Source organism: Sphaeramia orbicularis, chromosome 12 (genome assembly GCF_902148855.1).
Source record: "Sphaeramia orbicularis chromosome 12, fSphaOr1.1, whole genome shotgun sequence".
Lineage (NCBI taxonomy): Eukaryota > Metazoa > Chordata > Actinopteri > Kurtiformes > Apogonidae > Sphaeramia > Sphaeramia orbicularis.
In genome coordinates, this window is record NC_043968.1 from 16,424,260 (window position 1) to 16,443,695 (window position 19,436).

The 19,436-nt window shown below is 40.2% G+C and overlaps 1 protein-coding gene across 1 annotated transcript in view; it reads right to left on the minus strand.

Moving 5' to 3' along the window:
- Positions 1-886: 886 nt before the first annotated feature.
- The window catches only part of LOC115430000 (tenascin), a 48,176-nt gene continuing 29,626 nt past the window's right edge, over positions 887-19,436 (minus strand). The window contains exons 10-32 of the mRNA XM_030149856.1: positions 17,907-18,176; positions 17,505-17,690; positions 17,321-17,410; positions 16,796-17,059; positions 16,093-16,491; positions 14,200-14,649; positions 12,467-12,742; positions 10,337-10,609; positions 9,893-10,165; positions 9,499-9,771; positions 8,488-8,796; positions 7,279-7,551; positions 6,870-6,992; positions 6,476-6,619; positions 6,261-6,380; positions 6,032-6,175; positions 5,338-5,468; positions 4,995-5,127; positions 3,144-3,295; positions 2,862-2,958; positions 2,620-2,781; positions 1,751-1,914; positions 887-1,645 (exon numbers count right to left, since the gene is read on the minus strand). Coding sequence (XP_030005716.1) covers positions 1,535-1,645; positions 1,751-1,914; positions 2,620-2,781; positions 2,862-2,958; positions 3,144-3,295; positions 4,995-5,127; positions 5,338-5,468; positions 6,032-6,175; positions 6,261-6,380; positions 6,476-6,619; positions 6,870-6,992; positions 7,279-7,551; positions 8,488-8,796; positions 9,499-9,771; positions 9,893-10,165; positions 10,337-10,609; positions 12,467-12,742; positions 14,200-14,649; positions 16,093-16,491; positions 16,796-17,059; positions 17,321-17,410; positions 17,505-17,690; positions 17,907-18,176 — 4,817 coding nt within the window. The 3' untranslated portion in view covers positions 887-1,534. The remainder of the gene's footprint in view (positions 1,646-1,750; positions 1,915-2,619; positions 2,782-2,861; positions 2,959-3,143; positions 3,296-4,994; positions 5,128-5,337; positions 5,469-6,031; positions 6,176-6,260; positions 6,381-6,475; positions 6,620-6,869; positions 6,993-7,278; positions 7,552-8,487; positions 8,797-9,498; positions 9,772-9,892; positions 10,166-10,336; positions 10,610-12,466; positions 12,743-14,199; positions 14,650-16,092; positions 16,492-16,795; positions 17,060-17,320; positions 17,411-17,504; positions 17,691-17,906; positions 18,177-19,436) is intronic.

Below are 19,436 nucleotides of genomic sequence, written 5' to 3' on the forward strand. Positions count from 1 at the left end.
ATTCCAACATCCTGAACCTTTAATACACAGCTGAATACGTAAGACTTCTCAGAAAAGATAAAGCCTGATCTGAAAAACCAGCTGGATTACCAAGGAGCTATGATAAGTATTAGACCAAACATTGATGTAAGAGATCTAAGAGGCCAAAAAACATGGCCAGTAAATAATGCGATAGGGCAGAGACCATCCAAGAGGGGGCAGTTAGGAAACGGATATGGATGTAGATCAAGGCTGATGATGATCTTTGCTGCAACGATACAAAGAAAGGAATTATCACTAGGTCACCCAACTGATGTTGAAAGACTGAAATGAACCCTGTGTGCAGTGTTTCCAGTCCAAAGACAACAGAATGTAGGACACTTTCATCAGTCAGTATCATTAACGTAAATTGCCTTTTGTAATTTTAAGTAAAGTGCTTTTGCTTAAAGTTCTAAATATTCCACAGCCGGAGACCAAAAACAAACAGCAGTTTCACTCCATATCTTAAAATTCTTCTCTCAAACTACGGAGTCTGGAGATGGTTCAAAAGGATATCGATTTTGGTTGCCACGTGCAGCTTGCACAACAGTTTCACTTGCAAAAGTGAGATAAGACTGATTCTAACCTAAATCTTTTGGCTGTGAAGATGTGGGGCTGCAGCTCAAATCGAAAACACTCCTCAGTGTAAAGAGGACACACTCTTCTCAGTGGGAGATCTGTCTCTTTTTCTGTATTTGACCAATGATGTTGGTTAGTTGAGGATTTTACTTTTAAGGTTGTTTTCTGATACTTTTGCACAATGTACAATATAAACCTAGGAGGTAAAGGACAGAAACCTGCTTCACTCATCACAACTAGTACTGAACAGAAAGCGAACACTGCCCTCTGCTGAGGTGGACATGGAAATGGTTTAAGTACACTGAAACAAAAGAGTAGCTCACGTTATTTACCAAAGTAAAATTTTTATTTGTATTGAAGGTTACAGAGCATTAGAGTTTGTTCTATCAAAATAAGAAAATCAAATTTAAATATGAATTAAAGTGGTATTAATGACCTCCAAATGATTCACTCGATTGTACAGTAAATATTTAACAGTAATTCATAACAATGTATCACTTGATGGATCTATTCTTATCCATGACTGTTCGAGATTAACTTATTTAATGAACGACGTGACTTCAGGGAGTGTGAGCCTTGTGACTATGTGCCTGTGACATGTTACTGATTCAGTGGACCTTTTTTACATTATTTTACTAGTATTTCTCATATGAATACAGCTGTTTGGTCCCAGTAACAACACATGTATGTCTATCCACAAACCGAACTGCGACTTCTCTTGTAAACTCACTCACAACAGTGTCAAACTGGGACTGCTACACTAAAACGACTAAATGTTTGACTCTTTGGTGAAATGACATCTGGTTCATTTCTCACAGCCAGCTGAATTATTACATTCAATGAGATTGCTTTGCTTTGTATGTACTTTACAGAATGATTTGAGGAGGGGGGGTGAGACTCGGGTGAGACATGAGGAAAGTGCAAGGGGATCAGGAGTCTATGAGCGTTTTTTTCTGTTTTCAAAGTTTCTGAAGTTGGCTGGTCTGAGTTTCATCTCTGCAAATTCAATTGAATGCTCATGGCCTTTCCAGTGGAACCAGTTGATCCCCTGTGGAAAAGCAAAATACAAATGAGGGAAAGTGGTCCAATGGTGAGATATAAAACACATTTGGGTAATCTAACCCCTAAAAAGTAAGAAGTAAACAGTACATACCTTACTGTGGCTGTTGTCACCATATTTTCCCATTAGATTAACACGATGACAATTTTTATACCAAAAGGCGCCTTTGTAAGACAAGGCGCAGTTGGTCACAGCGATATCATTATCGTTGTCATAGGTGGAGAAGGGCCGACCCTGGTGGTAAGTCATGGAGTCACCTGAGGAAGACGACAACCTGTAAGTAAAGCTGAGGAAATCCCATAAGGTGATTGATTTAGACGAGCTGAGGCCTCCTCTTCTTACAGCAGGTTGTTTTAGGCCAAGGGTCGGCAACCTTTACAATCTAAAGAGCCATTTAAGGACAGAAATAGAAAAACAAAACTGTCTGGAGCCAAAAGATACCCTTACATCTTTCCTTGAAGTGGTAATTGTTAAAGAAGCTCTTTAGGATTAGTTTGTACAGAATATGTGGAGAATAAATCAGAGTTTCAGTGCATTTACAGAACCGCAAAGAAATTACAGAACTAAAGAAAACGGTGATATTTGTCACTATTTTCATTCAAAAATCAACTGGCATGTGAAGACTTTTTTTTGCAGTAAAGAATACAGACAAATACCTTCAGTGTCTTAAAATTAAAATGTAAGCTACTTTTACTACTACTACAACTATTTTTTTTTTAATTCATTTGGACAATAGTGTACATTTTTACAACTGCATAACATCAGAATCACTATATGGTTGTGATAACAATAGCAAAATGTGTAGAAAAATAAATAAATAAAAAAAAAATAAAAAAATAAGTGTCATTCATTTCCTTTTGCTTTTTGACATAGTCATATTGAGCTACTTGAAAAGGGCCCAAGAGCCATATGTGGCCCCCCCATGTGGAGCCACAGGTAGCCTACCCCTGTTTTAGACGTACCTGCTGTTCCGCTATATGCTCCTACATAGAGTTTATATCTTGTTCGCGGCTCTGCAATGGTGATCTTGTCATACTGAGCGTAGGCTGATTCCCCGTTGTCCCTCAAGTCCACTCGGAGCTCATAATGGCCAGACGATGTGATTTTATGGAGGTTGGCGAGACCTGAAATGCAGGTTTAATATGTGTGAACTGGAGGTGACTGTGTGAAGGAGACAAAGAGTTTAGACTGCGAGCGCTCTTACCCAGCCAGAACTCATTTTTCATGTTACCGAAGCCAGCAGTGTAGTTCTTCCAGTTCCTGTAGAATTCCAGCTTTCCATTCTGGCGTCTCAAGGCAACCTGAGGAGGACTCACTGTGTCACAACAGCTTCTCAATAATAATAATAACAACATACGTGATCCAGGTTACTATGGTGCTGCCTATTATTAGAAAAACAGACAGCACACCACTGCTTTGATCATATCTTCTGAGTTATGGTAACAGAACTGCCTTTAATTGGATTCCAGCAGCTTGATCCCCTCACCATCCATCCTCCGCCATCTGTGGTCATGTCACAGTAAACCTGGAGCGGCTGGCTCTCCTCTCCTCCCACGTAGATGGTGTAGAGGCCAGAGGTCGTCTCTCCGTTCAGTAAAATCTGAGCGCAGTCCTTGGGGAATCTGTAAAGCTGTCCAACTGAAACCACATATTAAAAAGACATTATCTCCTAAAGCACAGGTGTCAAACATACATCCCGTGGACCAAAACCAGCCCGTTAAAGGGTTCAATCCGGCCCACGGGATGAATTTGTGAAATACAAAAATTGCACTGACAATATTAACAATCAGTGGTGACAAAATAATTTTAAATCAGGGACCACAAAAAGACCAATTCGATCTCAAGTGGGTCAGGCCAGTCATATGCTGTCATAATAACCTATAAACAATGAGAACTGCAAGTTTTTCTTTTTGTTTTAATGTAAAAAAGTAAAATTACATGAATACGTTTACATTAACAAACTATAAAAACTATCAAAAAATGTGAATGACTTGAACAAATATGAACAACCTGAAATGTCTTAAAGGAGTGATATTTTGCTTTTTTAAAAAAATGGAATTACGCATTTTAAAACATGGTCTACATAAACTGTAAATGATCTGCTTGGGTCTGAATTCTTCATTAATTCAACTCCACAGGTCCATCTTCAACCCTATTTCTGAGTAATGACAACAAAAAGGTCATTTTGAGCGCTGGTGCTTTAAATGCAAATGAGCCACTACAGGCCCTGCCCCCTCCAGGTTGTTGGCTGTGCTGCTCTGGCTTGTTCAATCACTTGTGTTCGTTAATACAACCAACAACTGAATATTTTAGGTAATCGGCTCGAAATTTGGGCATATTTTCAGTATGAACTACAACCACTGCTGCTGACAAACAATTATGTAGTGCTCAGAGAAATGTTCGTGGGAAGTCTTGGCCTTATATGTGCAAATGTAGTGATGTGACTAGTTACAGACGTAACAAATTAAGCAGGAATTAAACTGTAGAAGTCTACTCAATTTTTGCCAAAATGAATATAAAGATAGCTTTGTAGCACATGGAGGGTTCAAATTCAAACTTTTGGAACTATTAGGGTCCAAATACACAAATAAATGAACCAAAGACTAATAAAAGTGGGTTTAGCAAAATATGACCCCTTTAAGAGGAGGAGTAAGTGTAGTTTTACCAATATTCTGCCTGTTACTAAATGTTTTGTGTATTTGTAGATCCACTGTGATCTGCAAGTTGTAATGTACATGTGTAAATCATAATCTGAGTCATAATATTGTTAAAATTGCATTAATTTTTATTAAGGAATTTCAGGTTGTTCATGCAATTCAGATTTTTAAGGAAACTTTGTAGATGTAAACATTTTCATAATGTCCTCTTACTGTTTTTCACTGTTATTTCACTGGTCCGGCCCACTTGAGATCATATTGGGCTGTATGTGGCCCCTGAACTAAAATGAGTTTGACAGCCCTGTCTTAAAGCCTCAAAGACAGTTACATCTCTTATATAAAATAAAATGACTCAACAGTATATGATATCGTGTGAGACCTTGGAGAGGAGTTTTTGAGAAAGACACAAAGGGAAGAAAAGAAGAAAAATGAATGATTTTCCGTTGAGTGCAGCTCAGACAGAGTGAAAAATAAGTACAGGTGATCTTAGTGGAATATCGCATTAAAGAGAAGGAATGTGCGTTAGACGGAGTAATGTCTTTCTAATGTGCAACTGGATTGTTTCATAACACATCACCCACCAGCCCCTCACTGAAAACGTATCAGCAATTAGAACTGTATCACAAGGAGCCAAGAGACATAAATGACAGAGGTGCATGTGCATGTGTGCTCATTCTTACTGGTAGTGAAAATGGTGGCGATATGTCGACTCCTCTGGGCTCCGGCGATGGCCTGCAGTTTGACACTGTACTCTGTAGAGCCTGTCAGCTGAGCCATGTTGTAAGACGTGGCTGTTGGGCTCAGCACCACTTCCTGAATCCACAGACACACACAAGCATGAACAGTTTGTCCACAAGGTGGGCTTTGATGACAACCTCTCAAACACTAATCCAAAGCATGAATTATATCCTTTGGAAAAAGTCTGTACTTTTAGGCCCACACAGCTTGTGGTTTTGGAGGCTGAAACAAGTAAAGCTCCAACCAAAAACTAAATGTGAGAAAATCCCACAGTGATGCACATACCCTGATTACTCCATCAGAGGATGTGAAGGTTAGAGTGTATCCAGTCACAGCGGCCTGAGGAGGTTTCCATGTCAGAGTTGCGCTGTCAGTCTGAATGTTTACAGCGGTCAGATCACGAGGAGGATCCACATCTGACACACAAAGTCACACAGTGGTTTTATAATTTTATAATTTCAGCGTTGATGTTTTATCTCTTGGCTAGACAGACTAGCGGGTCAGAAATCCACATGCCCGATTCACATTTTCCTTCCCACTAGAGAAATGCTCTTATTTATGAAAGCTTATCAAACAACAACTTGTTTAATGTTCATGTCCAACTCACATTAGAGATAGGAAGGAAGTGAAATGGTACAATCCTCAGCTATTTCTATCACCAGGTCAGGAAACAATTACTTTTTTTTTTTTTTACAACTTGTGTTACTGAGTATTTGTGAGTTTTTACATGTACTTGCTCTGGGTGATCTGACAAACCTGAGTTCAAGTTCAAGACACTTTATCATTCCCCTAGGGGTAAATTATTGTATAGCCAGCAGTACACACATCAAAAACAAATGACAGATATAATACAAAAAACACAAATCACACATTATTCACTGTTCAGGAGCAGCAGCGATTATTAGTGATCCCTGTTAGCTGACAAAAATATTTTTAAAATACTCATTGACTAGATCAAACACAACCTTTGTCGACCTACCAGTGGTGAATTCAGTAACAGCAGAGGCACTCTTCTGAGCTTCTTTCACCGCATGCACTCCAACTGTGTAGTGTGTAGCTGGAACCAGAGAACCCATCTCAAACTCCACTGTGTTCCCGGAAACATGCTCCACCACCGGGGACACTGGAATTGGATCACAAGCACACAAATAAATAACACATCAGTAATGAAACCACTGGGACATTCACATAATGTACCACTAAAGTACCTGTATCAGCGCTATAGGTAATAACATAGCCATCAACAGTGGCCACGGATGGTTGCCACAGCAACAGGGCTGAGCTGTCGGTGACATTCACTGCAGTCAGACCCTGAGGTCTGTCCAAACCTGAAAGATACAAACAAGACACTTATAAGGAGAACTGGCTTCAATTTCTGCCTGTCAGAATAAGAGGACATTTGACATGTTCAGAAAAAGCCAACCTGTGGTCACAGAGTCTGTGCTGGGGTCACTTTCCTCCAGACCCTTCACGGCACTGACTGTCACTTGGTAGGTTTTGCCTGGAATCATATTGGGCAGCAAAGCCTCAAACACACTGCCATCCACAGTCACCATCAGTGGACTTCCTGTGAATAAAACAAAAATATGGATCCAACATTTAAACACAGTATCGACATTCCTCACATGGAGCTATTTAAAGTTACTGGTGAAGTTTCTATTATCCCGTCCATGCAAAGGCTGCGAAAACACATCAGGCTTTATTCATACAGGTGATCATTAAACACATATTAACTACATGATATGTTTTAGCTGAAACATAAGACTTGGAGAAACAGGAAAGGGAAACAGTAGAATAACTCAGATTTGGCCTCTTACCTCCTTCAAATGGCACATAAGTGATGCGATAATTATCCACTGGAGAGTGAGGCATGGACCAGTGAACTATGGCCGAGGAGTCAGTCACTTCAGAGAAGTGAAGTCCCCTTGGAGTGCTCAGGCCTACCACATGTGCACAGAGGAGAACAGGAAGAAAGGTGAATGAAAGTAAACACTGCAATAACCTGGAAAAAAAAAAAGAAAACCAGCAGATCAGAGGATCTGAATTAAAGTCAAGAAGCAGTGTTTCCCCAGAGACTGTTTTCCATTAGACAGACATGAAGTTAAGCCTAAACTAGAGGATGAAAATGATTAGTGGTGTTGTGGGTCCAGTATTCTGAGGGAAGACATCACAACCAAAAATGAGAAAGTTAGTAGAAGTCAGACATTGCAGTGTTTCTCCATATACCTGTCTGAGCAACCCCAGTAATAGGCTGGGAGCGCCGCTCCAACGTGATGCCATAAAGCTCGATTTCATACTCAGTGCCACCCATGAGTCCAGTTAAAACCTGGGTTCGAGTATCACCACTGACACTGAACTCCTGTGGATGTGCTAATCTTTTGGCGTCTCTTATTTTGATCACAAATCTGTCAAACAAGTCTTCATCAGCCGTCCATGACAGACGGAAACCGTCAGCTGTGACATCTGAGACAAAGAGATGCTCCACCTCTGGCTCAGCCTCTGGTTGAAAAGGAAACATAATGTTGCAGTAGGTTTTTTGTTTTTCCAGCATAATTCATCAGCTCCTGTCAACATCAGTTTGGAAGAAGTCAGTAAGAAGGCAAGGAGGGTTCCAGGTGGCAGACATTGTTATATTCCAGCCTGAAGGCATTTTTGTCCACAACCTCCAATCTGTCATGCTCACACATCTGTTAGTGTAAAGAAATGAAATAAAACACAGCACGAGCCACAGTCGGAGAATTAAAAAGACAAGATGCTTTTTGTAGAAATTTATTTATGTTGGTTATAACAGGTTTAACTGATCTGCTGAAGGATGAGACGAGGTCCCCATGCGTCTTCAAGGCCAGTATCGATGCATTCAGTGCATTCAAAGATGAAACAAATGAGATTAGAAGTTAAATCAACTGACATTTCATGCTCAAAATGTCTGTTGCTTTATCTGTGTTTTCCTACTTTTGACAATACGCAGTTTGTACGTAGGTTTGTATGTAGTATAGTTTGTACTAATCACAAATCTGAAGGAAAACACATTTTAAAATATGAAAACAAACAAAAGTCGCTTGCTCATATTTTGGTAAAAGAAGAAAATCGGAATTCCATAAGTCTTCGTCAGTGAAGAACTGCATACCAAGAAAACAGACTGGGATGCTCTAAAAGGAAACAAAGGAAACACGAGTTCAATCTGGAAAAGAGGTGGTTTTAAAGGTTAAGGTTAGGGAACAGTTTTACTGAAGCTTCACCATCAAACAATAAAATTCGAAACAATTATTAACTCCTTTTCATGGATTATGGTGTGGGTCTGCTTTCCATAATTCATGTCTCCATTTCTAGATCTAACAGGCTGTGATGGTGAAACTTCAGCATCATTCTGTACAAAATGTGGGAGTGGACATTTTAGTAAGTAGTAGGGGCCTTGGAGTGCACCGTGAGCAGTACCTGTCACAGCCACTGTAGTCAGGGGCCGAGAGAGGAGCCCTGACCCTGACACCCCGGTCAGCCTGACCTCATAGCCTATGCCGGTGATGAGGCCCCAGATGTCCAGGTGGCTTTGGTTGCCTGGGACCGTGAACTCCTGAGGCTCCAGCAGCCAGCCAGAGTCTGTCACTACTATGTTAAAATGGCTGAAACCACCACTAGAGGGCAACAATTCTTCCTGCTGCAGCTGCTGCTTGACCTCCCAGGACACACGGAAACCATAGGGGGTAATGTTGGAAATGGTCAAGTTTTCCACTTTAGGTAAAGGAGCTAAAGGGAAATGGGATTGATTGTTTTGTTTTTTCAGAGAGAGGGAATGCAAGTGGGAGGGGGAACAAGAATACATTAGAGTGAGCAATGGTTGCAAAAGCAAATCATAATACTGGTTTTCCTGCAAACTCTGATTTTAATAGTAAAAATAATTTACCCAGTAGATTATGGTAGGAACATATGATTTACTATGTTGTCTGCATTTGCTCTGTTAAAAACACATTAAGGGCAAGTTTGGCATGGGTTGTGTGACTACATAGCCCAGAAAGCAGAGTGAACCTTTAGCGGCCATTAACAACAGCTTTGTTAAATACTCTGTTCTGACTGGTCAATGACAGCACTCTACAAGTGTTGCAATGATATTTGCGGTAGAATGCCATTGTTATTGCACTTCAATAAAAAAGATTTTTAGATTAAAAAAAAAGTAACAAGCAGGATGATGAACAGTGAGATGATTTTGTGAAATTAACCCCATCAGGGTAATGCAGGACTATGACACAAAGTGAAGATAGCTCACTGATATCTATTACTTTACAACATGAGAGTTTCAGCTACCAACTTGTAGCAGCTAAATCAAAGCTATTGTACATGTCAAATTTGCTCTTAATGCATTTGTAGCTCACAGGTTTGCAAATTTACAAACTCTATTTGGACTTAACTACAAGTAACTAGACTTCAAGATATGAGTAAAATACATAGTACCTGTTTTGGCATGTGCTAACACAGAGTTAGTGTGGCGGCCGTGAGAGATACCGTACAGTTCAATGTCATAGCCTGTGGCATCCATCAGGTTAGACACAGTAAAGTAACGGGCTTCACCAGGCAGTGTGAACTCCAGCGGATCAGACTGCTGCTCAGAGTCACTGACCCGGATTACAAAGCCATCAAAGTGGCCTGACACAGTGTTCCAGGACAAGCTGAGGTTATGTGGACTCACTGATGAAGCAGTTACGAGCCCCAACTGTGGGACATCCTCTAAACAAACAAACAAACAAAACAAAGGACACGGCTTTTCAGTCACGTGGCTCTTGACTGAGTGGTTGAGATTCATTCTGAACATAAGGGGTTAAAACATGCATGCGCTGTGTTGTGATACCTGTTGTAGCTACAGCAAATAGGGGTAGTATATTCTGGCCTTCGCTGCTGACGTACAGCTTAATGTTGTAGCTTGTGCTCGATTTGAGCCCGGCCATGACTGTGGAGCGCACGTCTCCTGGCAGAACGCGCCCCATTGCCTGCGAGGGCAAAGCAGACTCTCTGACTTCTACTATAAAGTTATCAAAAGCCTTCTCTCCTGTCCGCCATGACAGAGAGAATCTGTCTGAGGTAATGTTAGAAACAACTAGCCTGGACAAATCAGGCTCTTCAGCTATAAGGGGAGAGAAGATATGGTACATATTCATTTTCTGGAATAAATCAAATGTGTTCTATTATTTAAAAGCCCAGGTAAAGTTTACAGTGTAGTTTACAACCCAAAGGTGATCAAAGAAGCCTCTATTCTGCATAATACCAATAATAAATAGATATAAATTAAAAATACCTGTTGATGCAACAGTGCTGATGGCATTTGTTCTGGATCCCTTGTACGTCCCATAGAGGTAGGCTATATAGTCAGTGCTGGGCCGGAGCCCTGTGATTTCATGGGACTGTACATTGTGGGACATGTTATATTCCACTGGTTCCATCAGCCAATCAGAATCAATTATCTCCAAGGTAAAACCATCAAATAGTCCTTCAGTGCCATTCCAGTGGATTGTAAAGCTCTCTGACGTTAAGTTAGATACATATAGTTTGCCAACCACTGGCTGATTCACTAAAGAAAGAAACCATCATTAGTTTTATGAGAAAATGTACACAATATATATGCGTTAAAGGTTCAATGTGTAACATTTAGTGGCATCTACTGGTGATGTTGCAGATTGCAACTTGTGGGGTGTAACCATCCTGTGTGCAGGTAAAACCAGGCCCTCATTAGAGCCAGTGTTTGTTTGGTCTGTTCTGGGATTTTTTTGTTGAGGGAATATAAAGTGTAATGTAATACGTGACAGTAATGCACCCAAAAAAAAAGGACAAGATGTCTACTCTGATGTGCTGTAAAAATATGGGTGTGCAAAATCTTGGACTCCATGGTGGCGACCCACTCCCACTGTAGACATAAACTGCAAATTCTTAGGTTACATTTTATTCTACTCTTATTTTCATGTAATTACACATAATTAAATAGTGTGTTTCATTTCTGCAATTTGACCCCCCTAAATCTTACACACTGACCCTTTATAATATGTATAATAGGATGGCATTTATAGCTGGGTTGTTAAATTTATGATGTAAACTTGCGTGTAGAGTTACTGGACACTCACCACCACCCACTTGCAATTCCTGATAGTCTTCATAAAATATTAAAATACATGCATATGTACTTAGCATTAAAAGAGCAAAGAGAAATGCGCCACCACCATTAATGTAGCTGAACCTTAAACAATTCGGCCAACTCTTCTTTAAAAAAAAAAAAAAAAAATCAAGATGGAAATTATATTGGCAAGAAGAAACCAAAAGGCAATAATGGTCTGTGATTGAACATGAATGAAGTGTTGCTTTAAGTGTGAAATGCAGTAAAAGGAGACGGGAAACAGGACTGGGATAGTGCACGTGGGCATAAACTAAGTCATGCACTTGATCTGCAATGTTGGAACATCAGTTTACTAATACTGCTGAGTGCAACATGCAGAGTAATAAAAATCAAGAGCGACAGAGTGGGAAAGAATAAATAAAGATTATTGTCAGCTACGAGCAAACATGCAGCAGATAATTAGGTCATCATTCAGATGTGAAGTTGCCATTACTGTTAACCCCAGACTGAATTATGAGCTTTTTACCTTTGATATTGACAAGAAGATTTAATCATTTGCCACCTAGTAGTTCAAAAGGAAATGAGGATGTTTACTTGGACAGTTTATTAATTGGAAAACTATCAAACTTAACTAAAAATCAACAAATATCTCATTTTACAAGCTAGCAGGTTCAAATGTCACTACTGCTCACACATACTGTGAGCACTTACACTGCGGGCAAATGATCCCTCAAGGTTAATCAATTACACACTGAATGAGCGCTGATGGGATGAAATGAGATGGTCACGCTGTCACTGAGTGACGGGTGGGGGTGGAGTTATTGGTTTGCTTTTGCAATCGTTGCAGCACAACAGCATCAAACCTGACACGATGCAGGGGATGGTAGAGGGAGGGGCTTCATGCACTTTGGGAACTGGGTTGAAGGTTGCAGTTGAGGGTAAGGCTGAATATTGAGGGCGAATTGCTTGGCTCAGTGATGTGTTGACAGTGCCCATCACCCTGCCCTCTCTCAGCTAGACAGAAACAGTGGCTGGAGGGTGAAGAATGGTAAATGGCATGTTGGTTAAGATGAAGCAGTACAGTCCACTGTGGCCAGGGTTTGGGACAGTGATGACCAATTAGAAATGAGGTTATTTCATTGTTCTTGTTTCATGCAGCAAGTTTTGGACTCTCCACTGTGAGTGGGACGACAGAGGCTGCAGAGTGCATTTAATGACACATTTAAACTGAGAAGTAAAGGAGTAAAAAATCAATGAAAAGAAAGGAAGAGGAAGGTAAGAGTAAGGATAGAGCGCATTAAGGCTGCCTGCAGCAGGTACCTGTGGTGGCGTCAGTGTACACGGGTTCAAGGAAGGAGCCTTGATACATCCCATACAGGCCAACCATGTAGCTGGTGTTGGGATTCAGCCCAGATATAACCAGGCTGAAAGCATCTCCGGACAGAGTGAGGTTCTGGCTCTCTGCGGTATTCTCCAAGTTTGTTACCTCTATGACAAAGCTGTCAAATTCCCCACCCATGTGGGTCCAGGACGCAGTGAAGCTGTCCCATGTAATCTCAGAGATGGTGAGGTTCACCACCATGGGCTTCAGCTCCTCTGGTAGATAGACAGATTAGAGTGGGGTCAATGGAATAGCAAGATGATTTGAAATAGCATGATGACATTTTAAATTACTCAATCATCACAGTGAGAATTAGAATGCTGCAGAGATGATGTTTTGGTGGTCGAAACTGAAAGTTAGCCTCTCAGTGGTATCCTCAACAGAGCCAGTGGGAGTTTTTTTTTACAAGTTTTTACATTATTGCAGAAAACATGTTCTGTGGTAAACAAAAGGTTACAAAATAATAAACTTCATAATTGACTTTTTTTATTTTAGAAGGATAAATCAATTCAACAAAAATATACAGAAATATCACATGCCTTTAAGGTGATAATGTGGATGTTGTAGAGCAGGGTTTTATGAGGCTCTACTCCTGCCAGAGTTAGTATTACCTGCAGTAGTTTATGATCAGTGCAGCCCCTTTAGGAGAAGCACACATGACAACCAACACAGAAACAAAGCCATGTAGTGCAGTGGATGGAGTTTGGAGAAAAACCATGTCTCACACTTAAACAGACACTGAACGGATTTTAGATGTACGTTGTTTTTACAATATTACCATCATTTTACCTTCCCTTACACTAAACGGTAGAACATGCATAAGAACCCACAAGTACCCCCATGTTGCTAACAGTGTATTACACTGAATGACTTTCCTCTTCTACTATAGAATAGAATAGAATAGAATAGAATAGAATAAATCTTTATTGTCACTGTCACAGGAACAATGAAAATCAGTCTAACAGCTCAGTTCAATTTAGCAGCGAAACACTTAGTGCAAAAGGGACTGTATTAAAAAAATTTAAAAAAATCACAGAGTATTAAAGAAAATGTAGGACTGTGCAAATGCTTCAGAATAAAATATTAATACACATGTGCTACTGAAGTAATGCTAGAACTCCTGAGATGAACTCAATATACAGAAAGAATATACAAAAGCTAACTCTATACTACAGATGAAAGATATGTACAACGAACAGGATATATACAGATAGTAGTAAGGTGCACACCTTTCCTCTTAACGCCAACTCATCTATCTCAACTCATCTCTTTTATTTTTGATGTCCCTGACAACCTCTGTAATCTGACAATCATTTTCTTAAAGACATGTTCTTCTGTATTTTATGCTCTGGAACAAACCAACATAAAACACTCATCTCTTATGCATGTGTTAACTTGAGCTCTTATTTCAGGCACCTAACCAAAAGTGGATTAAAAGAAAAAACTGACTGAGATGAGGAAACCAAGAGCTAAAAAAACACTGAGTACCAAGTTCAAGACTCATTTCTGCAGCACCCTATACAGTCATGAACATATGGGATGCAGGGGTAATGTGGTTTCTAATACAGAGCATCACCTGTCAAGGAAAAGGGTATCATATAGCCAGAATGAAAATCTGAAACACTAAAAATGAATAGATGATAATAGGTTGCGAAGTGTTTTCTCCATGTACCTGTAGTAGCAACAACTTTGAGAGGTAAAGACCTTTTCCCTTCCAGCAGCCCTTGTAATGTAATATTATATTGTACCGAGGGGGACAAACCATCTATTTCAGCCTTCCTCACATTTCCTGGTAGTGTGGTCACATGGACCTGCGTAGGCCCTGATGAAGCGCTGAGCTCCACTACGAAGCTCTCAAACGCTTCATCGGGTGTCTGCCAAGCCAGGCTGACACTAGTGGAGGAAACATTAGCGACAGTTAGCTCCCCCAGTGTTTCCAGGTTTGAGTTTCTGGGCTCAGCCCCAGACCTCATCAGATCGGTATCAGAAGTGGAAGGGGCCTGAGTATTTAGAGGATGGTGATCTGGGCTGTGAACCTCTCCAGTATCCAAAGCAGACTGTGGGGTTGGTGGGGCACCTTTGGTAATCAAACTGAATACACCTGGAGAGGAGGGCTTGGGAGCTATAATAAATAAGAACAAGTTAAAAAATGCATTTGTTACTGGCTGCTGCTGCTGATGAGTGAAAAAACACACCTAAAAAGAAAAAATGGGGTTAAACTACATTCTGGAAAAAGAACAATACAGAGTACAATTTTGCACAAATGTGGCAATGTCATTTTCCCCATTGAGTTTCATTGTTACCAGGATTCTGTTTTACTGTATATCATCAAATGTCACAGATCCATTTCTGCACAACAGCTAAGGTATTAATGGCACTTGAGACAGAGCCATTAATTTTTTGAAGGTTCTGAGTAGTCCACATGAGTGGAAGTACACAGTTGTCTTCAAATGGATGGTGAAGCCATGCACAGCCATTTTATTCCTGATGTCTTAAAGAAGGATTGTCAGGTCGTTTGTCTGACATGCAAAGGATGTATGGTGTAATTCTATTCAGCTGCTAAACTTTCAGATTCCGTAAATGGGACGGAGGATGTTGAATGATGAGGATGGAATTAGTGGCGCAGGCTGTCAGAGGGCAGAATGGTTGCACGTTAAAGCTTAAATGCAAGAAGAAAATGGAACAGCCAGTGAAGTATAACCCATTGTACCTGATATTTTAGCTGAGTTAAGGAAATTGTTGATTGTGTTGAGAGTGAGAAATGGACTTTTGCCTGCAAATTTGCAGAGATTATTTGTTTTAGTATCACAGGATGAAAAACATAGAAGGAGGTTTATTTTTAAACAGCAAAGGGTAAGGACCAATGTAAAGCAAATGTGTATTTCTGTTGTGGGAGTCAGAATGTGGAATTCTTTGGCGATGGAAGAGAAGAGCTGTACAAATATTTTTCAGTTTAAGAGGTTATATAAGGAGAGAATAGAGAAGCTTTATAAAAGCATATAATGAAATAATTTTACTCATGCAATTTTGGATTTGTTTTATTTTCACTGACTATCCTGTAAACTGTTTACTGTAATAGCTGTAATGGCAACCTATCTAATATAAGTAGATGTTTCAAGAAAGGGACAGGTATTACATAAGTTATCTTCATCCTGCTCCTTTCCAGTCATTTAGACTGGGATGAATAAATAAATGAAATGAAATAAAATGAAATAATAGCTCAGGGAGGACGTGACAACCCTGGCTGGATTTCATCTGGCTGAAAGAAATGACAAGAAAGTATTTTCTTCTTGCATTAATGTTTTTGGAAGCAACCTTCTGCCTCAGTGTTGAAGCCTTGGCAGGTGACAGGTGGGATGAGTTAAAAGGAGTTTTTGAGAAAATACATCATCTTAGTTGGGTTTGTCTTCATACTGTATCATGCTTAAGTTTTTATATAATAAGTATGATAACTGCAAAATTGTCACTAAGTAAAATACTGACATGCAAACCTTTTCACTACTGTAATCTAAGCCACTACGACACCGTCATTGATCAATATTCAGTCGGAAAGAGAAGCTTGTACCTGTGACTGCAACCGCCTCAAGTAGCGCAGATCTCTGGCTACTCGTTATCCCATAAAGCTTTATTTGATATTCTGTTGATGCCTTCAGGCCTTGGATTCTAGACCCAGCGGCATCTCCTGGGAGGTAGACCTCTCTCACCTCCAACAATCGCTGTGTGTCTTTATATTCTACGGCCAAACTATCATAGACTCCTGGAGGCTTTAGTTTCCACGAGAGGTCAAATCTGTCAGACGCGATGCCTGAGACCGTCAGTGTTCCACGCTCATCCTCAGGCTCTGTCCCAGAGAACTGAGACTCAGATGGGTCTAAATGCGAAAAGCTAATGACATTGTCCTCCGAGCCTGGGGGAGTCGTTAGCTCACGGTCATCTGAGTCAGCTAAATAAAATGTATAAGTAGCTACAAGAAAAACAAGAAGGCAAAGGAAAAGTCATTTAGGCATAAGTGAAGATCAATTTCTTGGTGCTTGTTGGCTGCAGATTTATTTCTAAGTCACCAGATTACTTTCATGGTTGTTGCTAAACTTCCTTTTTAATTTGAAACAAACTAAATGAACTGAATGCTTACAAACCAACAGGGAAAATACAATTACTGAACATTAAGATTTCCTTTCTGCAGACTTGTCAAAGGACACATCAACAGTATTCTGTATCTTAAGTCATATTTCTGACATCAAAAAAAGTCTAAATTTGTTCCTACCCACCTGTAGATGCAGACACAGTGACAGGGTCGCTCCTCTTGTGGCCTCTCTCTGCAGTCAAGGTGAAGGTGTAGGTCATTCCAGGGGCCAGGTTGGGCAGGACATGACTCGTGGCCATGGCGGGAATGTCCACCTCCTCAAACTGACCATCTCTGGAGACATACACCAGTTTGTAGCCTGAGACCTTGGCCTGAGGCTTCTGCCACCTCAGCGTGATTGAGGTCTCTGTGGACTCCACATTTTCAAAGTCTCTGGGAGGATCGAGGTCTAACAGATGAGTCATAGATCAGAGAATTTAAAGACAAGAAAAATCAAGTGGAAAATTGTCAGCAGGCTTTGCTGTCAGATATTTGATATGTTTATGTATTTTCTTACTTCTCTTGCATGATCAGTACAAGCCATAAATCATCTTTGCCAAGTAGTTTCATGTTGTCATCCAATTTATAACAGCATAACCTGGCTGTCTGCATATTTATGAAGGTGTGTGAAGGATGGCTGTTTGGACAGCTGCTCAGCAGTGTCTCTCACCAGTGGCTGCATTTGTAGTAGCAGGAAGGCTCTCTCTCTCATTCTTCACAGCAGTCACTCCAATCCCATACTCTGTCCCTGGCTTTAACCCTGCCAGACAGAGGAATAGAAAAAAATAACCACCTGGTATTGAAGAAGAAAGTCAGCCTGAGGGTTAATAAATGTCTATTTCCATCATCCACACCAGTAATAGTAGCTTTTGTAGTGTGTCCAGGCCCCCGCGGGAAGAGCTCCTCGCCATGTGCAGCTCCAGAGATGGGACTGTATTTCACCCGATAACTGCCAACATCAGCTGCACTGTTGCTCCACTCCAGAGAAATGCTGTTATCAGTCTGGAAGACAGCCTGCAGGTCCTTAGGGGCATCCAGGGCTGGAGTAACATAGTAAATCCCATTAGCAGAACAACTTGCTATAAAATTTTTAAACACTGTGTTGAAGGCCTGTATAGTTTATAGTTTATTTCCAGAGTCCAAATGAGATAACCTGCATTACTTAGCACAGGTAGACTGTAATATCAGAAAACTGACTGCAGTTTTGAAAAGCACTTGGCATTTAACATTTGGTTGTTTGTGAGCAACATGCCTACCTGTAGTGAATGTTGTGGTGACAGGGTCACTGCTGATGTCTCCCATCCTGGAGACAAGGGACACTTTGTACTCAGTGTCCGGCCTCAGTCCGTCAATACTGTACTGTTTGTCTGGGGAGAAAATCTCCACACTGGTTTCATCTGAGGGGTCAGAGCTTTGCCCATAAAACATAATGACTTTGTCAACAGGAACCACTGGCTGAGACCAGCTGACTAGAGCAGAAGAGTCCGTCACATCCTTCACTTCCACCTGCTGGGGGCCGTCAACCTCTGGAAGGGGAATTAAGATGACAACATAGACCAACTGCCATTATTAACCATTCTGGAATGGATTATTCTGTCAACAGTATTCCCTCAATATGAGATAAATTCTTCCTGAAATAGAAAACGTTTAAAGTGTACAAAATCTGTCATCAAAGTCCCTAAGGTTACAGCTTTAACCCATGAAGACCCAAACATCCACCATCAAACAAAATCATTTACTGATCTAAAATATTTAATACCCACTGATCCACTAATCCTATCAATACATGTAAATAACTGGTGTAAAATACAGTTTGTCAGCTTTTCATGGTCATCAGATATGACCCATCTGGACGTTCAGAGACTCTGTAGTTACCATGGAATAACGTCATCTTCTACAACATTGATTCACCAGTAAAACCCACGGAGTTGGATAAATAACAGTGGATGGAGACACTTGGTTTATGTTCAGTTACTGAAATATTTGCTGAAAAAGTAATTTTTTCTTCAGTTTTCCCTGTTTCTGATACAATAACCCTCAACTTTAATCTGAGCTTTTATGAAAATCTACATGATCAGTTCATCAAATATAGGAAAATACATGATTTCACTGGAAAAATTGAGAAATACAGAGGATAATATTATATTAAATGATGATAAATCACTTAAGAAAGGTTAAATATATAGAAAAATTCATTTGGAAACTGCCCTAAAAGAAGCACTGGGTCTTTATGGGTTAAATGACTTGTTTTTGTTTTGTTTTGTCCAACCAATTCCAAGACAAATGGCTTTAATTTACTTAATTCCTAAAATAAAAACTGGGAGTCAAATATAAGCTGGGTCTCTAATAACAGACGAGGATGCTGTTGATAATCAAATACAGACTCGGTAAATTTTAAACAATTAACAATATAATGTGGCTATTTTTTACAGTTTGTTGCTCTAGGTCCCTCATCCGGGTTCACACACACAGCCACAGGTTTCAGCACTGCAACTGTCCATTTTCAGTCACTGTAGGTGTGTGTCATACTTCTTTGGCAAAACTGTCAGGGGTACAAATTTTTTACATTTTTACAATAATAGCTCTCTTATGTAGGGAATAGATTCCATCCACAGAAATGTGAGAGGCCTTTTATTTTGCAACACTTAAGAACCTGGTACTTTCACAAACAGAAGCAGATCAAAATTAGGTTTCTCGTTAATTACAACCATTTTGAATTATTAATCTGAGGAAATTTGAAATAAAGGCTTGTCTCTAACACTAGCCTGCTCCAAATATAGGTCTGA